Raw genomic sequence first — 18,197 nt, 5'->3', positions numbered from 1 at the left:
TTTGTTACTATCATGAAAAGCATCAAAGAAAAGATCCAGACATTTTAGGTCCCAGATCCAGAAAATGTCATACTTTAGGAACATGTTTTAGGTACATGCCTAAAGATAGCGTTGTGCCTACCCATAGTTCATGAATCACCTCCACGGCCACAGGCGCACAGTGTTACAGGAAAAAATTATTTGGCTTAACATTTATCCCTACTGGTTCACACAGTGACAAGAACAGAGAGGTGTACAATTACCTCGACTTACATTCAGCTAATGAGTTGCTGCTGCTTTCCACTCAACTCCTTGTGGAGACAAAACATCATCAGGAACTTTTAGATTGTTGCTTCTGTGCCCTTTCTTAGCAGTAGGAAATGACCTGATTTTCCAAGATACACAGTTGTATGCCTAAAACGTTTCTAATCACTGTGAATGATCATGGTAAAGAGCAATCCCATCAAATGTTAAAGTTCTTATGTGTATTTTCTAAACTGTATTTTCTAAACCTTCATCTGAGTATGACAAATCACAGGTCGTATACTTCAATATTAGGAAAGAAAATGTAGGATAAAAAATAGACACTGTTTTCTTACTCGGTCCATTACATAAAGATTTATATATTCTTATTATACAGTAGTGAAAAAGCCAGTTATAGTGTACAAAGACTGGCCTGAAATTTTTCAGCTATTACTGTGAGGGTTTTTTAAAGTCTGGCCTCCAGTCTATCATCAGTGAACTTCACAGTTAACATGCGGAAAAACAAAATGGCGGGTGGTTCAGAGGTCTTGTTTCAAGCTAGTTAAAAATACTCATTCACAGAAGCAAGTTTTTTGAAAGAAATCAAAGGCTAGAAATGAAAACAAAGGCTTATAAATGTTTTAGAACTATAAAAATTGCCAAGAAAAGGTAACAGTGAAAGTTAAAAAACTATAATAAATTCAGGTACTAGTTTTATCTGTTAACTACAATAGTTTTAACTGCATGCTCTACCATTAAAAAACTCAAATCCACAGATTTTCAGGGACTTGCTAAATTTCAGGCCTGATTCATGAAAGCTTTTATTTTCAGGAAAGCATTTGCATGTAATCATTTTGATTCCAATGGAATTCATGGACATGATTAAAGTTAAGAATGGCTTAATTGGTTTTTTTCTCAAAATAGATGGGTTAAATGAAAAAAGGAATCTCAAAGCAAATAGCAACACCAGCCTACCCATGAAACTGATAGCTGTTCCTCTCTCTGTATTATGAGAAATTGAAATATAGACTTGATCTGGCAGTATTGTAATGTAAGTTTACCCCTGGCTTAGGGAAGACAATCAGACCAGTAATGGCCAGTGAATGCAATGTGAATGGATCGAAGCCCAGTAAATCAAATTCAGGTCTAGTATCTTGCCTCAATAAAGCTTAACACTTTTTTTCCAGTCAAGTGGTTCATCAGTTTACTATCTAATGAATAACTTCTCTTTCATTTCCTTGGTTCTTATAGATGAGATGAAACCTTCAGCTGTACCCAGCCTGTCATCATCAGAAGAAGCAGAGCTGAGTGAGGATAAAGGTACAGATTGTAAATGGTGTTTCAAAATATCCAGTCCCAAGAGGACATTTCATAAAGCCTTATTTTCCTTTGTTTGGAAATGGCCAAAATCACAGTTAAACAATACAGAAATAGGTAATTGCTTAGATTTTCATTTACAAGTGTCTTCGTAATGAAGTACTTGGCACCAGCTGTTGTGCTGGTAGGAGAGATGCTGTGAATTCCTAAATCCCCTTGTTATAGAGGTAATACTAAAATATCATACATGACACATCAGAAATAAGCCCAAAGCTTGGGCTCGTTGGGGCAACTCACAGGCAGAAACTTAAGCGTGCACATCTACCTCAGCAATATTAGCTCCCTATTTGGTGCTCTCCTGACAGGGAAAAAGAAAAAACACAATAGCTATAAACACATCAAGAGGAGACAGGAGGAGATGAAGTCATAATTGAGAGGGAGAAAGCAATGTTTATCTTGTGCAGACTGTGCTGGGCACTCAGATCATTTAGTTTGTGATAAATATTTAAAAGTGTCAGAGAGCCAAATGACAGGGAGTTTAGGAAACAAGAAAGAGAGATGATCTAATTTAAATGTTTCAAGCTGAGATTTTTCCTGTGGAGTTGTTGGTTTACAGATAGGAACCAGTGCACAGATGTACTGGTTTTGATACTCTTATGATATCATGCTATTAATTGCTTGTGCCAGTCTATGGGTTTTGGCATTTTTGTGGGGGTACGTCATGAAAAAGCCTGGGTGATTTACAAAATGTTCGCTACTGGTAATTCAAAACAGGAGTTATGCTATCTATAATAAATACAGTCCATCAGTACAGCCTTCAAGGAAGACTAAAAGAAAGTTTTAATGCATTTTACTGAGATAACATAATTATATTAACGTCCATTAACTTATTTATTTTTAAAGATTTAATGTTTAATTCAGCGTCGCTGCTTGACTCTTCTCATTTTTCTAGATAAGTGTGACAGGGTGTGAGATTTTGCCCTTTTGTTCTGAAGATACATGCTAGAGAGCCCACATACTTACCTGATTATGAGTTCAAAGCCTTATGCAGGTTGATTTAAGTGCTCTCTTAACTGATTGATTGATCCTGCAGGGAAAAAAAACCATAAACCCTTGCTGGAGCCTGGCTTTTGCTTTTGCTATCTTCACAGATTGAAGTCGTGGCAAGGCTAGTAGAAGGCAGAAATAGTGATAGATTCAGCCCCAGCATAGCTGGTGATTGCCTGCCATTCATTTCTCTTTTTTTGCTGACATTTGTTTATGTATCCTGTATCTATAAGATCCCCCATCAGGTGTGTTTTTTATGTTTCGTAATGTGAGGGTCATGGTGAGGCTTTGGAGGTTTTTATTTTGCTGTCTGCAGTCTTACTGAAGATCCCAACATTTTGGTATTGCTTTGAGTGCTTGTTCCTGACTATGAAGCCAGTGTCTTCTGATATGCTTTTCAGTGATCATCTCAATGTGTAACCACTCCATTTTTTTGACCCATTGTATTAGTTGTCTCTTCTCAGGAAAGTAGCCATCTTAGTGGTGTAAGTCTCACTTTATCTATTATATGCTAAGAGTATAGTGTTTTCCTCTTCTCTTGAGAGGCTGACAGAAGAGACAGTGCCCTGAGAAATCCAAAGGGCAGTTTCTCTTTGATGTCCAACCTCTCCTCAAAAGATGGGTAGCATCTGGTAGGGGAAAAGGAGTAAGACAGACTTTCCTCCATATATTTTGTTTGTAAGTCTTACAACTAGAAAAAAAGGAATGGTGGGGAAAAGAACATGTTTTGGGATTTACTTGCTAGTTTTTTAAAGGTAACCAAGAATATTGAATGATGAGGCCACCACATCCACCAGGCCATGGTTTTCATCCTTATTTCCATTAGTAGATTTTCAACTTTTCAGATTTTAGCTTTTGAGTCATTTTAAAATGAATACTAGTGTTACAAAAAACTTGCTACCGCTTGGGAAATGGCACTTTTACAAAATCCTGGCATTTCTGAAAACACCTGCTGCTTCCGAAATAAATTTCAGCCTTCAAATTGTTTGCCCGCTGAGTTAACACAGCTAAAACCTGCCAGATTCTGGAACATACTCATTTCTGTAGTTTATCTTCAACTAAATGAAGTGGATGTAAAGCATTTAAAGAAATTATGTTTTTTCAGTCCTTTCACCTAATTACTGTGAAAGGAGATTTGTGGCAAGTCAGCCTAGGCTACATATTCCCAAAATGCATAGTTTAAACCACTCAAAATAGGAGGTTTCCAAGCCTACTATGGAAGTATAGCAGTCTTTAAAATGTCAGTTCTTGTGAGCGTACCAAAAAAAGTATTTTGCCTCCAGTTAGAGTTGAGACTAGTAGTTTTTCTGCTTATTTTTTCTCATATTTCTGGGTTTAGAATATAGCAAACACATTGAAACAGTTATTTATTGCTCTAAAATGTGGTGATATTCAAAACAGAGCACATGCATCTCTGCTACCATTGAAGTTCTAGTATTTTTGTTCTACTTGAGTCATCTTTATCAGATTTCTTTAAAGTAAAAGGGGAAGAATGGGAACATAAAAGAGGATGTTTCGTGATAAGTGCATGGAACAATGCAGGAATCATGTTTTGCGGGGCTCCAATTAAAATGAAAAACCTACTGTGAGATTACAAATCTCATATGAATGTGAAAGTATATCTCTTCTGTTAGTCACAATAGAAGAGACACTGTCCAGAAAAAAAAGTCCACATGGGCCCAGTTTGCATGTGGCCTTTGAGCAGACTGAGTTTTTTGAGTGCTCTATCTGTCCTCAGAAAAAAAAGCAGCAAAACAGTCATATTGCAAGAATATCAAGATATTTGATGTTATGCTGTGGAGGTATCCTCTTATTCCACTCTGTGCCGAGTTTCTATTTCCACTGTCTGGAAATACCGCAAAGAAATGTTGCAGTTTTACCCTTGAAAACTTGCATGCATAGCTATTAGCTCTTGGGGAGAGAGCTGACATCTCTAGGCAGCACCTTTGTAGCACTTCATTACTGTGCATATGGAAGTAGATCCTTTATACACAGCATATTTCAAGTTAGAGATGCTTCCCTTTATGAAGTGTAAGGGCAGAAGAAAGTGATTAAAGTCATTAATGTTTATGCAGCAGATAAAACACGTATCAGACAGGCTGCATTCAGTCTAGTATGCCTGTCCATACAAGATTGTGCTGGGACTGCAAACTCATTTTAAATGGACAATAGTGTATATAGCTGTGAATTCGTTTGAACCTGTGATTTCTTTTTGTGAAAAGAGTATGTGTGTGTGTGAGAGAGAGAGAGTTCTGCATCTCCACCTGAAGTTACCTGTCCTACCAATTACTGTTTAACCTGATTTAATGATAGGGCTTTCTGGTAGAAAAAATGAAAAAAGGAACGGGCTTTAGTACAGGTGAAGAATGAACTTCCCATTATGCAATCATGGCAAAGTTTCTGTGCACAATACGCTGATGTTAATTCATTAGCACTTGATAAGAACTGAATTTTCATTTGAAGGTCAACTAAATTAAATCATATGCTAATTAATTTTAAAAATAAAGTAGTGATTAATTATTTCCAGGTGTTCACCAAAGTCTGTGCTCCTGTGGGAGTGCCATTTAAAGCAAGTCACTATTTTTCTACATTCTCTGAAATGGATTCAGATTCAGTCAGCTGGAGGGCTTATGTTGTCAGAAACAGAGTTAGGTATATGCCTTGGCTAGGGCTTAGCCCTAAAAACTCACTTTGTGCAACCCAGAAGCCTGTAAGTATCCTCCCTGTAAAACATAATGGATATAAAATTCTTGTTTGGCCAGCTGTAGTTCTCACCATGGAAAAATCTTGATGTCCTAAAGACATAAATGATTGAGAAGGGATAAACTGAAAGATAGAGCATTTCAAATGCAGGGGACCTGTGCAAATGGATGTAAATTAGACATTGATAAGTGGGTGAAAAAGATTGACTGAAAAGCCAATATGTTCAAAAAGAGGTGTTTAAAATCAGCTCTTAAGTATATATTAAGACATTTAAATGAACGACCTGATTTTCAGAAGTGCTGAGTGCTCAGCAGCTACCAATGAAATGTTTTTACTTCACCCTTGGGCTATGATTAGACCTGGAAAATTTCAGTCTGAAAAATTTCAATTATTGGTAACTGAAAAAGAACCTTTTTAATGGAAGAGTTTTGACACCCCCAACCATAGCTGTGGCTCTGCATGCCAGCCACAGTGATAACATTTTTCTCTCCCTTGGTTAGAAGCTAAATGGTGTGGTTTGGGTTTTTTTAACCCACGTACATAACAATCACCATCCAACCAAGCGCCTATTCTCCTAACACCCTCCATAATGGCCACTTTGAGCTGTACATAATGTGGGTTATTCACTTTTCCTTTCCATTGTGCATCCAGATGGGGTCCAGCCCATAAAATACTTGAGGTATTTCTGCTCTAGCCTTCACCAGTACAGGCAGCCACCACAGCTAACACTAATCTACTTAGCTGGTTTATTTAGATCCTACTTATTTTTAAATATTAGCTGACCTGGAGCCATCCAGCTGTGCTCCCGTCAGTCCGATGCGAGCACCTTACTCCTTCCATCTGTCCCCCTCAACCCTTACCTTCAGCAGTGTGGCATCTTCTCCTGGGAAGGGTCTAACTGAGGTGGCCAGGTTTTTCTTAGTTTTCTCCTTTCCCAGTGCCCTGTTCAACAGGCCCTGCCCCTGACGGCAGCAGCAGGATGCCCACGTTTATCGTACCAGCTGTGCCTGAGATTTCTGTTGTGGACAGAAGGTGAGGTTAGAGGAGATGCTCTTCTGTCAACTTGAAGCATGAGCGGGTGGGAGCATTACTCCATGGACCCCACCTGTGGAGATGAACTGCCTGGTCTATTACCTGAACACTTGCAGAAATATCTCTACAGGTTGTTCCACCTAAAAAGGTCTGTTTTACCAAGCCATATAAACTTGGGCTCCAGTAAATCTAATCTGTCATAAAGATAGATTAAAATGAAATCTTGGTGGATATAAAAATAACATTTTAAAGTCAAAGCTCAAGAATATCTCCCTAACTTCTCATAAATCACCATTTTATAGTACTTAATTTTATCACATTTTTCTCGGTTTATGAGGCAAAAGAATATCCTAATCATGTGGCAGCCTCCATGCACACCATTACCTGTAATTTTAGACGCCTGCTTGATTTCTTTCACTCTGGAAATATTCCAGTCATTTTTCACAGTATCATGCTTAAAAAATAAAATGCACTGAACCTGTTTCTTTCATAATGACCAGCTTTTCCCCTCTTTAATCTTCTTACAGCTTCCTAAAACATGGTGATTTATCTATGCTGTGTGCAGGACCCAGGTGTGTTGCACATTAGAAACAACTCAGTAAATAAGCCACACAGAGAGTAGCTGGAGAAGTGAATTTTAAAAGATCATTAAAACCACTTAACATTCAGATCTTACCATTTCTCCTCTTCCTTAGCATTTGCAAAATTTTGTTTGAGCAGCGTTGCTTTATACGGTCAAAAAAAATGTGAATGGCATGGAAAAGCATGGGGGTTTATGCAGCATTTAGACAAAATAGTGTCTGATTATTGGCAGGAAGGGTAGGATTGATAGTTTATTGCAAGATACATGGTTTTCTTGGAGCTGAATTCAACATATGGTTGATATATTGGAACAGTGAATATACTTGGGGAGTATTCTGATCGGCTTACTTAAAGTCCAGATACTTACTTCATGGGTTGTTAAAGGTTGGGCCTAATTCCCAGGTGCATTCAACCATGCAGCCCCATGAGACAGTTGTTTCAATACAATGGAGGGGTGCAAAGCCAAGCGTCCCTGATGTGGACACTGTCACTGCAGCTACCAAGTAAAAGCAGGTTTGAAGGATCCAAGGCACGCTCAGACTTCAATGAGCACTTCAATGCTTGATGTGCAGTAGATAAAAGTGGCCTATCTTTGGTTCATTGATGTCCTTAAGTGTTGTGTTTGGTTCATTCATGTGTGATCAATGATTACATTAGGAACTGTGCTGCAGTGTAGTATCAGAAACACTGATTATTTTCAGTCCTGCCTGGAGGAATGTTAACCTTTACAGTCCCAATTTATGGTTACCCAAGGTAAATAGTGCCCAGCGTGTGTTACCAAAAAACTAAGCATACTGTGCTGCAAAATAGTATCCTGGCTTGGATTCTCTGGTACGACTTAACAGATAAGTAGCAGTCTTAGGAGAAGACTAACACTGCTTTATGCCATTTAAAAAATCAGAGTTAGTTCCCTAGCCAATTAGAGATGAACAAAGGCTTTAGGGATGGCCAGAGCTTTTGCAGACCCTGGAATCATTTAGGACTGTGATACTGGCTTCTGCCCAGTTGCATAAGGCTCCAAAGGGCTAAGCGAGCACAGAGGACCAGCTGAGCCCGAGCAATACCACTACCCTACTGAAAACTTGCATGCAGAAAGTAGTATATCATCAGCATTTGTGGGATTCCCACCACTGCTTGCCAGCTGAAATGGAGGTGGCACCCTTGCCTTGTATCCGATTTGGGAACAGCTTTTATTGACTGGTGCATTTGGTCTTACACTTTCACTCTTGCTTGGCTCAGATTTTCTTCATAAAACTGTGTTTATTCCTTTATTTTATTCTTGTTAATCCTAAAAGTAAATCTGTCTTTGGACATTTTGGCTTGAATATTTGATCTAATATTTGCATTTGAAAAGAAGAAATCTTTGACATGGTCTTGACCTTAAAGATTTTGAAACTCAGAATCTGCGTACTAATGCAAAGACTGATTTCTACTGCTGAAATAAGAGCAGTGGACTCTTACAGCTAGGCCGTAACTCCTGACCATGTTCTGCTCTTTTCAGAAACATGCTTTACAAAAAATAACTTGTGCAACATTGTCATTGTGTATTGCCTGGGATAATTTGGAATTCTGTGCAATTAAATTGCTTTCTTGAACCCCGGAACAATTAGAAAACTGTTTATGATAAAAATGGAAGCTTAACACAAAATTACAGTCCTGTAAGAATAAACTGTGTAGAGCCAGCTATGGTAATGTCTGAAGATGTGCCAAATAGCATAGGTGGTCTCTAGCCGTGGTGCCTAATGCTGGCACTCAGTGCAGCTGCGGGGTCAGACTGCCAGCTGTGCCAAAGGGTGGGAGTAGTGACAACTCCCCACGCTGTGTGATAACTGTAGTTTGCCATAAGCTATGTGATGCTCCACGACAAACAGCAGTGTGATGGGGCACATACATCAACCAAGCACGAGGCTCCTTAAACTCCATTTGTTATTATTGACCAAAGCACGTAATTGTTCCTCTGATGCTGGGGATTGATTTTTGCATGAAATTGGAGTCATTCCTCATTCTGGGAGAAAAGGTGGCACCTGTGAACTGAGATTAAAGGCACAGGTCTTGGACTATGAACTACCGTGCAATAGGTGTAGGATAAGATAGCTCTAAGGGTCTGATGGGACAGAGCCACGTGCATCTCTCCCACCCGTAGTAGATAATATCACAGTTTATCATTACTTTTGGCTGTTTGAAGGGCTGCATGGTATTTAAGGCAGAGGACTTCTGATTCCAGCTTCGTCAGTACAGTTCTTTTTACAAACTTGCAACTAAATCATACAGAAAAAAGATTATATTAAATTAGCATATGGGGCTACAGGTGGTACAGATCTTGGCTTTTTTGATATCCTGAAAGCTTTGTCAAAAACTTAAGCAAAGGCAGAATTTCACTCAATGGGTTTAAAGTTTGCTTGAAAAATTCCCTACAGATTTTTAGTGCCATTCCCATTTATACCAAGGGGTCCTTCAACTCACTTTTTGATTAAACTTGGAATCTGATGAAATTCTCATTTATTTTTTCTCTGATTTGGGCTGATAGGAATCCCTTGTAACTCGTAGCACAATGTGGTATCCTAGTATGAAAGGCCAGTGCAGTGGTCCAGCTGATAGTAGTGAGTAGTGTTTTAAGTCCACAGTAGGGTGAAAAAAAGTGCACCAAGGGCAAATTTTAGTAAATTGTACATCAGTGAGATATTCTGCTTTCAAACTTGGATTTATAAACTTATTGTCATGCCATGAAAGAAGTAAGAAGCTGTGCAGGTAATTAAATATTTGCCTTGGGGGATTATTTGCAGTTAATTAAAGCCACACACTTTCATTGCATACCTTTTCTACAGATTATTAAATTTGGATCAGATGTTAACAACCGAGCTTTCCCACTTATCCGTCAGAGATTATTCTTGGCAAGTTTCAGGAACAGAGTTTTACAGGGGCATCCTTTGGTATATTGTAAGATTTGCTCTGCTATATTGTAGAAAGAGACCTTGCAGCAGTAGAGCCATAACAGGACTGTCATAGCGTAATTTAGTATCATGCACCATAGATCTTTTGGCACTATTACTTAAGTTTTCCATCTAGAAGCATTTCAGAAAATGTTTCACTCTGGAACACAAATACCGATTATCTGTTACCGTTGTTATGACCTCAAGTGTACTTACCCCTGTAGTTTGCAGAATTGTCCAGTTAGATCAGCGGTGTTTTTTTAACAAGATTCAAACAGAGCTCCTTATCCAGTGAAAGCTGTGTTATGCAGATGAGCAGAATTAAAATGGGTGGCTGTGTTGCTGTGATTTCCTGACTGTGGTGGAGTAATGCATTTCTCCATACCCATGCAAAAACTAAGGAGTGGCTGTTGTCAGAACATTCGACACAACAAAATAACTAAGGAGTGGCTGTTGTCAGAACATTCGACACAACAAAATAATGCCCTGTGTTTATGAAGACTGCAGATAGGATAGCGATTGGACTTACATTGTCTAATTTAAACCTCACTGTGCCACTGGTTCAAGGTACAGCTTTGGGCAGTTTGTTTTGCTGGTCTCCCCTAAAAGGAAAAACAGTCTTGGCCACGATAATGACCTTGGGAGTTCTGTCACCAAGTGAAATGAGGCTAGGATTTGCACTGGGATTTATAGGACTTAATGTTTGTCAAGCTTGTGGAAGTCCAACCATGAAAAGTGTTGGCATTGTTCTAAATAAATAAGAAATCACTTTATTTATCAAGTAGGTGGTTTGTGCTGTTTCTCATAGCTATGTGCCACTCCGTTCATTAGAAATAAAATTCTCCGTAGCACTGCTGATTATTCTTACCTGTCCTTTCTTGCCAGCTCCTTGTTTAAGGTTTGTACTGCAGGCAAAAAACTGCTCAGTAAGTGTACAGATTTTGAAATCAATTTGAATAATTGAAACCCATGAGTATACTTTTGTAGTATATAAGTCTGTAGTTAAAAAGATAGAAAATCTGTCAGCATATCAGAATGCCAGATATGAAGCTGGCACCTAAGGGCTACCTGTGTCTGAAGTAACTACCAGACTTTTCCAGCATGAAAACCACTGCAGGATTTGTTTGTTTGTTTGCTGTTTCCTCAGACTCCCTGAAAGACTCCAAAGGCACACGGGAGAGTGACCCAGTGCATCCTGTGGGATGTGAACAAGAGCAAGCTGAAGGTAAAGTTTTGTATCAAAATTCTTTAAGACAGAGATAATGAACCAGTTTGGAACCTTAGTTCCTCCAGTTTCAGCATCCAGTGGGTTTCAGCCTGACCTCTGCTGCCTTAAGAAAATGCTATTGGCTAATAGAGGTTGTGTGCCAACCAGCTGTGGTGCAGTAATCTCTGGTGTTGCTGGAAAAGACACACATCTCCAAATACGTGGGTTTAACCATATTGATCTTGGGTGCATAGCATTGTTATTATTGTCCTTCTTATTTTTTTGCTGCTGCTGTTCTAAAAGCCTGTGGGGTGATTCTGTTCCTTCTGCTAAGTCAACTGTCAAGTGTGAGTGCTTTGCAACAGCTCCTATAAGAATCAGTGTGTCAAGGCTGAGCTACAAAAGAAAAAAAAAAGTTGATTCAGGGTCAGTTTTGACCAGCCATTTAACATACTTAATGCTTAGAGTTTGTTAAGTGATATTTTCACATATAAAATACGTCCAACATTTTTTGTTTAATAGAAAAAAAGCAGCACTCGGCTGAAAAGGACTGTGCTATATGTTAGGTTCATGTCCTGTTTTGACGAACTTGCCATTCATTGCCTGCCCACAGCCATCGTGCTGATGTCATTTTCAATTTGTCTTGTTAACAGGACAGCAGGATGTGTCTGCAGAGGAAGAGATGAAAACTGGGGCAGATTCCCAAAGCTCCTGCATGGATATAGGAGGTACTGCACATGCCTTGAAACCAAAGAGCAAGATTAACAGAAAACCTGCTAGTTATTGCTCAGATATCAGTAGTGTTTAAGTTCCCTTTCTTTCTCCATGCCTACTAAGCTAAATCTGTGGAGCTGGATCTTCTTATGGTAACTCTAAATTCACTGCTGAGCAGGGGAGTATCCATGGATTCTCGGTGATAGAAGCTGACTTTTTAATGTCTGTGACTGTTAAAGAAAGAAGTGAACATCGCATTGCTTATTCCTGATGACAAGCACTTCAGCCTTGTATGTTTGGAGCACTGAATGCTCTGTCCCCAGTCCAGCAAAACACTTGAGTACGTGTGTATCTGGGCTTGCGACAAGTCCCAATAAAGGCCCATGCTTGGAACTAGACACGTGGGGTTTTTATGCTAAATCCCAGAAAGCTCAGCATCTTGGAGGATCAAGGCCTTGCTCTCAACTACAGCCCCTTGGATTTCCCTGAGACAGCTTTTGTGTCTGTACATTTGGGGAAAAAGATCCTTTTCCTCTGCCAGTGTTTTTAACAGGAATCTCTCCAGTGTATGTTAAACCTTTTATGTCCATTCTGAAAAGCTTTACTGTTCATCTTCTTTTTATCAAATTTATTCAGAGCCGTTCTTGAACCAAGAAGACACAACAGAAGTTGAGATACCTTTGATTCATGGTGCAGGGGAAAAAGAAGAAGAAGGAAAAGAAGAAGAAGGAGGAGGTGAGACTACTTATAGATTGAGACAGAAAATGCTACTGGGCTCATGTTCTCCTTTTCTGTTGTGAGGAAACATAGAGCACATAAAAGCTTGCTTCCCGTGCCCCCCCCCCGAAAAATCCTTTGTTGCCTATCCTCGAGTGTTGTTTTGATATATTGGACTTGTATCTACGTAGGAAAATAAGTGCAAAAAAGTGCATGCTCAGGTTCTTTAAAATAACTACTCTTCTCGTTGGTTTTCTGCAATAAAGTGCATAAGGCTGATGAAACAACCAATTTATGTCCATTTAAGTACCCTCTTAATCATGTTTGCTAGAAGCATCAAGAGTATTTACAATAAATGGGTATGATAATTATTTGTGAGGTCATTAATAGAGATTTAACTACTAATTAACTAAAACTAGTAGCTCTAATAAAGAAACCAATATTTGGAGCAGGAACATAGAGTCTTGCTGAAGCAGTATTTTTTTCTGGGAGTAAAGTATTTAAATCCTTAGGAATGCTTTTGCAAAGAAATGTAGAAGTTTACTTCCGGGAACCCTACATTCAGCTCACCATTTCTAACAGGCATGTGCTTATATAAAAAAATAACATATTATGTAAATAATTCTCTAATTGTAAAGTAACTGCAAGTTAATCATTATATCATCATTTGTACAGCACAGGGATGAATTTTATAGTTCCAAATTGAAATGCAGACATGATTTTTATTGAAAATTCAGGTCAATACTAACTGTGTTGTCCTAATTATGAACTCCTTTTCCCAGTCACATTGACACCAGCTTAATTGCAAACCTATGTTAGCAGTTTGACACTTCTCTTCACTGCAAACCCAGGTTAATAGAACCTCTTTGTTCATATAAAGCTAAACAACATTTCCTCTCCTTTTTTTTTTGGTTTTGTTTTGTTTTATTGCTTATCCAGGTTGAGACTAATCACATCTCTCTATTATCAGTCATGTTAATGGTATTGGTTTTGTGCTTTATTACTGATGGTGAAAATAGAATTGATATAATCCTTACTTCAAATCCAGGTAAATGGTATTGCACTGCCTCAGTTGCAAATCCAGGTTATATAATACAAGCTCACTCTGATTGCAAATACCAAAGTTGTTATGTTAATTTCCTCCTAATAGAAATTATTTACATTTTATTTTATGCCTCATCAAAGGCAAGTTGGACAAAATGTACTTTCATTATTTGTACATTTCCTTCTCATTAATACTTTAGTGTCCCCTACAGCTAGTGACTGTCATTTAATTCTCAGTGGAGAGATTATATTTCACCATCTGTTCTACCTACTATTAAAATATGCAGCATTAAGGAAAAGAAGGTAATGTCAGAAAAGTGTTGTTCTTGGCACTTTCCTTTTCCTGCCCCTGATTTAATAGGTTCAAGTACTAAGTAAGTAAAAGGTTCTTTCCAAACATTTTGGAAACATGTTCCTACCTGGGGGCTCAGGTATTGCTCCTGTGCAGGATTTGTCTAATCCAAAGCTCGTTGAATTTCATAGAAGGACTCTTATTGATTTAAGTCGGCTTTTGGTCAGTTCAATAAGAGGAGATGATGTGTTGAGTCTGCATGCGGAGTACAGCACTTATGTAACTGCATAGATATTCTGTTTAGCTTTTTCCAAACATACTGTCTGTGGGTCAGGGAAAATAAATGGGTGCTTTTTCAGGGTTTTGAGAAGGATAGGTAATTGAGGGCATGCTTTTTCAGGGTTTTGAGAACAAAAAGAAATTAAGGCTTTCCCTTGCTTTGTTTCATTCTTATGGGTATAAGAACAGGTAAAGCACCCTCAGTGCTCATCTTGCTAGATACTTCGTTTTCTGGTAGGCACATACTCTGCCACATGAGTTTTGAAAGTTCACCACAAATCAAGGTGGAACTGGACAGAGAGGTAAAAAAGAAAATCAGCTGAAGTTCAGGCTGATAAAGTAAGATATATTCCCCAAATAGAGACTCCTCTTAATGGGAAGGGATTACCTGGCATAAAACAGAGATTTAATATGTAACATTATTTCATGTAACCCAAGTGCTACCTCAGAAACTAATTCAGTTAAATAGTTTTCCAGCAGCATCTGCAGTACATTGGACATATGATGAAATGGCATATTTTTGTCTAAGAACATGTGGGGAAAAAGCTAACATGGGACTGCTAGTCCCATTGAATAGAAATACATGGATCTTAAGTGGTTTTGACTTGTACTAGACCTATATGCATAGCCAAACGTAGCAACTACTGCACTGCAAACTACCTGGTCTTTCTGTTCTACATCTGATACTTTTTTTTGTGTTACCAAGCTCATCCTGGAGCGAAGGGTAGCACATAGCTGCCTCTCCTTTCTCTCTCTTGCCAGTGAGCCACTAGATTAATGGGAGTCATCTGTGACCTGTGCTGCCCCCAGCACTGGAGCTGTGGAAGCCACTAAATGGCCAACAAAGATCAAAGTCCCTTTTCCAACCTGAAGCTAGATTTCTGCTTAGTTACTGATTGTGGCTTTGAAGAGTGCTAGGAATTTTTTCAGTGATCTGTTTTTCCATTGAAAAATGACTGTTTCTTGCTGGTTTTGAGATGTGACAAACCGTAGATAAAGCTTTTGATCTAATTGTGCAAGTTTTACTACCAGTTCATCTATGTGTTTTGGGGGATTTTAGGGTTTGCAGGGTCTTTTCTATATAGCTTATTTGGCTTCACAGCTCCAGGGTCACGCCATGGTGTCACAGATCCTGGCACTTCCAAGAATCAGTCTTGGCAGTCTCACTACAGTTTCCCACTGCCAGCAGTAAGACACAAGCCAGATTACCCTAAAGAATTTAACAATGTAAGGCACCGTGTGTGTTTCATAAAAAACTGCTGTTGCCTTTTTCCAAAATCAGTAATAAAATATAGCATGTGCCAATTTAGTCCCTTTCTTCCTACTGTAACTTAAAGTTATGTATTACTATGGAGCAACTGAAGAAAAAAGGCAGATGCCTTTTTAATTTTTTTCCAGCTACTATAATGCACTCATTCTAGTTCACAAAAGAATAATGAAAATCTGTGTTTCTTATAAGATTAGGGATATTCTCAAATCCTTTTAATAAAGCAGAGTTAAGTGGTGATCACTGACCTATTTGCTGACTGTTCGGTGGTCCCTTTATATGTACACTTGGAAATATCCTGTCACATTGTAATGACCGTGCATTCAGCATTTATTTGTAATTTTAGTTAGCAGAGTTTCTCCACAACACAATTTTCAGCACATGAAAATAAAACTTGTGTTTATTTGTGTGAATATGTAGCCATTTCCTCCTCTGAGCCTGCTCTCCCCTGTATCTTCTTATTTCCCCCATCTTTCTGTCTCCCTTTGTCAAGACACTAGATATGATGATTTCCCTCACTGATCATCTCTGGAAGTTGCTTAACTCTTTGGAGAATGGGATTTCTGTCAGAGCACTGGAATATGAACAGAAGTAGCCATTATTTCTCTGTTGGCTCTCTTCTGTATTCGGGCTAAAACATTTTGTCTTATTGTGCTGTTTGGAACATGATTCAGGCTTGACCTGGGATGTTTCTCTACCCGAGAAACAAACTCAGAGTGTTTGGGTAGCATCCTCCCTGGACAAAGGACACATTTATTTTCCATTGGATGAGTCCAGAAATGCAGAAGCAGGTTGTTGCTGAAGCACAATCAAGGAGCAAAATGCCATAATTAATGCCAGTATAAAGTCCAGGGATTTAGGTTAAAAGAAGGACACAGCCCTTACGATTAGTATTTCTGTGCAGTTGCATCTTAGCCTGTTTGAATGCCGTGTTTAGGGAACTGTATTAACCATCTTTTTTTCTGTATGAACCGTGCAGCATTAAGGCAGGCTTGGGAATGGGCTGGGGAAGGTTTCACGGTTTAAATCATTTGCAGTATACATGACTTCATTTGCCAGTCTTCTGGTCAGTCCCTCTTTACTGTAAATTTGAATTCTGCCTGATTTCTGCTCTAGCTAAGCCCAGTTTTGCTCAACAGTCTTTGTTATATGAATAGCTATGTAACTCTGTAGCCATCATTTTGTCTATTCTTCACTTAAACAGCTGGATTTCCAGGACATTCACCCATCTGTACTTTAGCAAGAGATAATTTTATGGCATAATCTTGGAGAGAATTAAATATTCCAAAACCTGGAAGAAAAGGGCTCTCAATTTTTTATAGTTTCAGTCTCAGGCATTGATAGGATTTTACATGCATTGGTACAGTCGTAAATAATGTCAAAATAATGACTTTGTTTGATATGACATTGTGGCTACAGAGAAACGAAATACTTCTTGAGAAAGATCTTTTTGGACAAATCTGACGTCTTTATTCTTGAGTCATGCAATTGTAACTACCTTTTATTTCTCAACCAAACTTCTTTTCAGCTTCAAGGGGAGATGGATGAGACATTTTGGAAAAAAAGGAGATTTTTAAAATCTTCCTTACATATCTTTAAAAAGATATTTTCTTTATGTTTGGAGGGAAAAGCATACAAAGATATTTTGGAGCGTTGTGGCTTCTGAAGATCTAGTATAAAGGCTCCAACTTCTTTTATTCAGTTGCCCAAAGAAGAAAGGAATAAATATCCCGAATCAGATACAGTGTATTTGGTCTTTGATAACAACTCATACTGAATGGATCAGATGACATTTTGGGGGCTGCTACAGAATAGTCTGGCCCTAAACATGAAATATATGTTTAAAATCTGCTTCTGACAGGTATTGATATTTGGCAAAGAAAAAAAAGGTGCACCTTTGGACCTTTTGCAGAAATGCTAGAAATGCTGTGGAACCAGAAAATTGTGAACTGGTGTTTAAACTTGCATGTCTAAATCTCTAAGCTACGCAGAGACATGGGCTGTTGCAAAGCAAGTAGCTGGAAGTAGTTGGAGCTATGCAGTAACAAGATTATCACTGGAAAGGCAAAAAGTTCCTTTATCCAGGGGATACCTTTAGGTTTTAAGAAGCCTCACTTTACATGCCTTTATTTTCTCGAGAACTTCACAAAACTCAAGTGAACTTTGCAGTTGCAATATCAGCCAGATGAGGAGTTTTTTGTGACCAGATTCTGCTTGCCAGCCTGTTGTGGCCAATCTGTGGTGGTCCAAGGGCTGTTTGGTCTATATGTCCCAGTGCAAAGCACTTTGCTCTTCTGAAGGCATCATAGCTGTGGAAGAAAAGTATATCCAGGTAATTTCTATGCCTTGTGGAAGTAACAAAGGCCATAACTGTAGGCAGGGAAAAGAAACCTTTTAGCCTAGCAAAAGATTGCTTTTGGAAGGGGAGGCAGCACTTTTTTCCAAGTTTGCAAACGGTTTGTTGAACTTCATGAATGCACTTAAAATGTCCTGCATAGGTATGGAATTGGGATAGCTCTGTTAAAAGCTGAAGACAGGTGAGGCTGACCTGCCTGTGAGTGTCTCTGTGCGAGCATGTTCTGTGCTCCAATTGGATGTTGCAGCTTTCAGAAGAGGAGTGGGTTTTTTGGTCCCAGTGTCCATGGTTATATTTATGGTGGCTTTGTCAGTTCTGAACTGGAAGGTCTCCAGGCTCTTATATCAGCAAAGGGTAGGTGATATCAGCAATTGCTTCACTAGTGGCAAGCGATCAGCAAGATCATTAGCAGGGAAAATTGCTTCCAAGTACCAGCTTTGCTATTTCCATGTCCTCTTGCGGGCTGTCATGACCAGTGGTATGCACCA

General features: G+C 38.8%; 1 protein-coding gene across 4 annotated transcripts in view; it reads left to right on the top strand.

Annotated features, from left to right (window-relative positions):
- Positions 1–18,197, top strand: part of MACROD2 (mono-ADP ribosylhydrolase 2) — a 942,372-nt gene that overhangs the window by 888,944 nt on the left and 35,231 nt on the right. For all 4 annotated transcript variants that reach the window (XM_069787543.1, XM_069787546.1, XM_069787545.1 and 1 more), the window contains 4 exons: positions 1,474–1,542; positions 10,981–11,058; positions 11,694–11,768; positions 12,391–12,489. In XM_069787543.1, the coding sequence (XP_069643644.1) occupies positions 1,474–1,542; positions 10,981–11,058; positions 11,694–11,768; positions 12,391–12,489 (321 nt within the window). The remainder of the gene's footprint in view (positions 1–1,473; positions 1,543–10,980; positions 11,059–11,693; positions 11,769–12,390; positions 12,490–18,197) is intronic.

This window comes from Haliaeetus albicilla, chromosome 7, assembly GCF_947461875.1.
Source record: "Haliaeetus albicilla chromosome 7, bHalAlb1.1, whole genome shotgun sequence".
Lineage (NCBI taxonomy): Eukaryota > Metazoa > Chordata > Aves > Accipitriformes > Accipitridae > Haliaeetus > Haliaeetus albicilla.
Note: the sequence above shows the minus strand (reverse complement) of the source record. Positions and strands in the feature narration are given on the sequence as shown.